The 3,403-nt window shown below is 39.7% G+C and overlaps 1 protein-coding gene across 1 annotated transcript in view; it reads left to right on the top strand.

Moving 5' to 3' along the window:
- The window catches only part of LOC106531223 (S-adenosylmethionine synthase isoform type-1), a 14,622-nt gene that overhangs the window by 6,081 nt on the left and 5,138 nt on the right, over positions 1-3,403 (top strand). The window contains exons 3-5 of the mRNA XM_014027014.1: positions 430-573; positions 1,876-2,094; positions 2,173-2,355. Of these exons, the coding sequence (XP_013882468.1) occupies positions 430-573; positions 1,876-2,094; positions 2,173-2,355 (546 nt within the window). The remainder of the gene's footprint in view (positions 1-429; positions 574-1,875; positions 2,095-2,172; positions 2,356-3,403) is intronic.

Raw genomic sequence — 3,403 nt, 5'->3', positions numbered from 1 at the left:
ACACTGATCAGTGTCGCATTAAAAACAGAGAAAACAGTTTTAAACCTGTCTGATCTGAATCTTTAGATCTGAACTTCAGTTCAGTTCTTCTGTAATTATAAAAACAATCTGTTTCAATAATCTGAGCTGAACTCCAGCCGGTCGAGGCAGATGGTCTCCTGTCCTGAGCCTGGTTCTGCTGGAGGTTTCTTCCTGATTAGCAGGGAGTTTTTCCTCTCCACCGTTTGCTCAGGATGGGAGACTGTGATGAAGTGATTCAACACAATCTGCTGCTTTCTTCTTTACATTGTTCTTTTTATCTACAGTGTCCCGAGACAACGGATGCTGTGACTTGGCGCTATAGAAATGAACTTGAACTTGAACTTGAACTTAAATACTCATGATCTTAAGCCTGGTTTTTCATTTAAACTTGGTTTCTTTTCTCCTCAGGGCTTAATGTTTGGATATGCCACAGATGAGACTGAAGAGTGCATGCCGTTAACCCTCCTACTGGCTCATAAACTCAACTTCAGGATAAAGGAACTGTCACAAAATGGAGAATGTCCTTGGATACTTCCAGATTGTAAATCACAGGTGAGTTAAACTCTGAAAATTTGAAATATCTTAAAAGACGTTTGGATTTTACAATCCCATTCCAGAAAAAAATGGAACGTTGTTTAAAATGTAAATAATTCCAAACTACACTGATTTTCGTAGGAGGACTATGCTCTCCATATAAGTTTTACTTTAATACCAATAAATTTGAGAAGTTCTATCCATTTTAGTTTTGGCAAAGGTCCTGTAAATTAGCTGTGGCTCACACCTTGATTCGTGTTAACACAATCAGTCAGTTGTAAATGTACATGCAGCAACTGATTCTGAAAGCTATATTAAAATCTGTACAATAGTTTATGAGATAATTTTAAGACACATAGCTATGTATTGATAGTATTGAAGGAGACATATCATGCTTTAAATCCTTCCTTTTCACATTTAATACATTCATCTGTAGTCTATTTAAAATGGAACTACAATGCTTTGGTCTGAATTTCTTGTTATTGTAGCTCCACAAGCCCCTCTTTCATGGTGGGTCTGAGAACAACTCATTTCGGTGCAGTCTCTTTAAATGTATATGGAAGCCACGCCCTGCCCCCCTCCAGTTCACACTCCCAATGGTCAATGTCCACTCCACCCCATTCTGCCATTTTTGTAGTTTAATGGCAGAGATATGACTAGCATTGCAGAAACTGAAGAACTTCATGACATTGTTTAGCAGTCCCACAGCAAATTATTCAGAAAACGTAATGGGGAATAGAGAAAACTGAACAGATTGAAAAATATGACCCAAACAGAATACAAACTAAATTAAAACTTTATGCACTCCTAGACATTTCAAGTACACAACAAAAATATTTAAAGGCTAAAAAGGTGGCTTTTGCATATGTTCCATTTAACTAATGCCAAAGTTTTAAGCAAATATGATGCACAGTGTTTTCTCAAAGTATGTGGTGGGAATGAGTCTCAGCTACTATCACACAAACTTTTAGCTCAGTATCTGTAAAACAGACGGAGTTCTAGCCATTTTGACAAAAATGAGACATGGCCATGTTGCCATTGTGAATTATCTCCCCTTCTTTTACTAACTCTTTATAAACATCTAGGAACCAAGAACACCAGCTGCTGAAGTTCCAACATTTTGTTTACTTTGTTTCATTGTGGATTAAATATGATTTTATGAGATTTATAAATCATTACATTATACTTTTATTAACATTATCCATAAAGTCCCTTCATTATTATTGTTATTATTACTGTATACATATTTTTATTATTCTGTTTGTACTATCAGTACCGTAAAGTGATTCAAATGCAGCCATTTTTGTCTGTGTTCTGTAGGTCACAGTGGAGTATCGAGACAACATGGGAGCTATGGAGCCGCTGCGTGTCCACACTGTGGTCATTTCAGTACAGCACTGCCCGGACATCACCCTGGACGTAATCAGACACAACCTAATGGAGAAGGTGGTGAAGGTTGTAATTCCCGCTGAATATTTGGATAACAAAACCATCTACCATCTGCTGCCAAGTGGCAAGTTTCTCATGGGAGGCCCACAGGTTAGAAAAAAAACTCAACCACCGAAAGAGAAGTGACTTTATTAAGACACGGAACACTTGTTGCTTTTGTACAAACAGGGGGACGCAGGACTCACAGGACGTAAAATTATAGTGGACACCTATGGAGGTTGGGGTGGCCACGGAGGCGGGGCTTTCTCTGGGAAGGACTACTCCAAAGTGGATCGGTCCGGGGCTTATGCTGCACGTTGGGTCGCCAAGTCTCTGGTCAAAGCCGGACTGTGCAGGAGGGCACTTGTACAGGTGAAGATGATTAAGATTTAAAGCTCTTTATTCACAGCTCCAAGTTTTTGTAAATATGTATACAACCCGGGACATTGTGCAAAATATTTTTATTTTATTAACCCTTATTGTCCCTCAGTAGGGAAATTCATCCTCTGCATTTTTCCCATTGCACACATGAGCACATATCTGGTCATTTTAATCATGCCTCACTCTCTGCTACACTGCCAACATTTGCAATGATGCAGTTTACTTGACATCTAAAAATACATTTCCTCAAAGGTATTTTGAAGCTGAAAAGAGCTTCACTGACTGAGAAGTAATGTTAGGAGCTCAGCAGACAGTTAGGTTTCACTTTCAGTTTCACCCTGCCGAGAGCCTGCAGGAATCATGGGTTGGGTGTGTGTGGGGGCTCTGCCATGAGGAAGCTCGGCTTAAATATGCGTCCCAGAGGCATTTCTGGTCCCCAAAGGCATTTTTGGTCCCCACCTGTTGTTTTCTTCCTCAGCATGGCTGCCTAAAACGCTGCAGGATTTCTCAAACATGATGAATGAGTCAAAGCAAGGCTTTAGGCATGTTTTTTATGAGAGTAAAACATTATAACATGATATAAAACTCAAAAAAGTTGATTTTACATGATATTGCCCCTTTAAGGATTAATACATCGCCAATGCAAGATCTCCTCTGGGTAATTCAGATCACAACATTGTTTATCTATGCTCAGAAAATAAACCACTTGTTCAGAGACAACCTGTAACTACAAGAACTGTGAGAAAGTGGTCACAGGAAGCTGAAGAAGCCCTGTTTTGAAGCTACAGATTGGATTGCTCTTTGCCAGCCACATGGAGATGACAGAAATGCCATGACGGAGTGTGTGCCTGACAATATAAACTTCTGTGTGGACAACCACATCCCCAGCAGAACAGTGGGATGCTTCCCTAATAACAAACCCTGGATCACCAGTGAGCTAAAGGAACTGTTAAACAAGAAAAAAAAGAGCCTTTAGGGATCGAGACAGGGAGTTATTGAGGAGTATACAGAAGCAGCTCAAAGTCAAGATCAGAGACAG

This window comes from Austrofundulus limnaeus, unplaced genomic scaffold, assembly GCF_001266775.1.
Source record: "Austrofundulus limnaeus strain Quisiro unplaced genomic scaffold, Austrofundulus_limnaeus-1.0 Scaffold608, whole genome shotgun sequence".
NCBI classification, from domain to species: Eukaryota; Metazoa; Chordata; class Actinopteri; order Cyprinodontiformes; family Rivulidae; genus Austrofundulus; species Austrofundulus limnaeus.
Note: the sequence above shows the minus strand (reverse complement) of the source record. Positions and strands in the feature narration are given on the sequence as shown.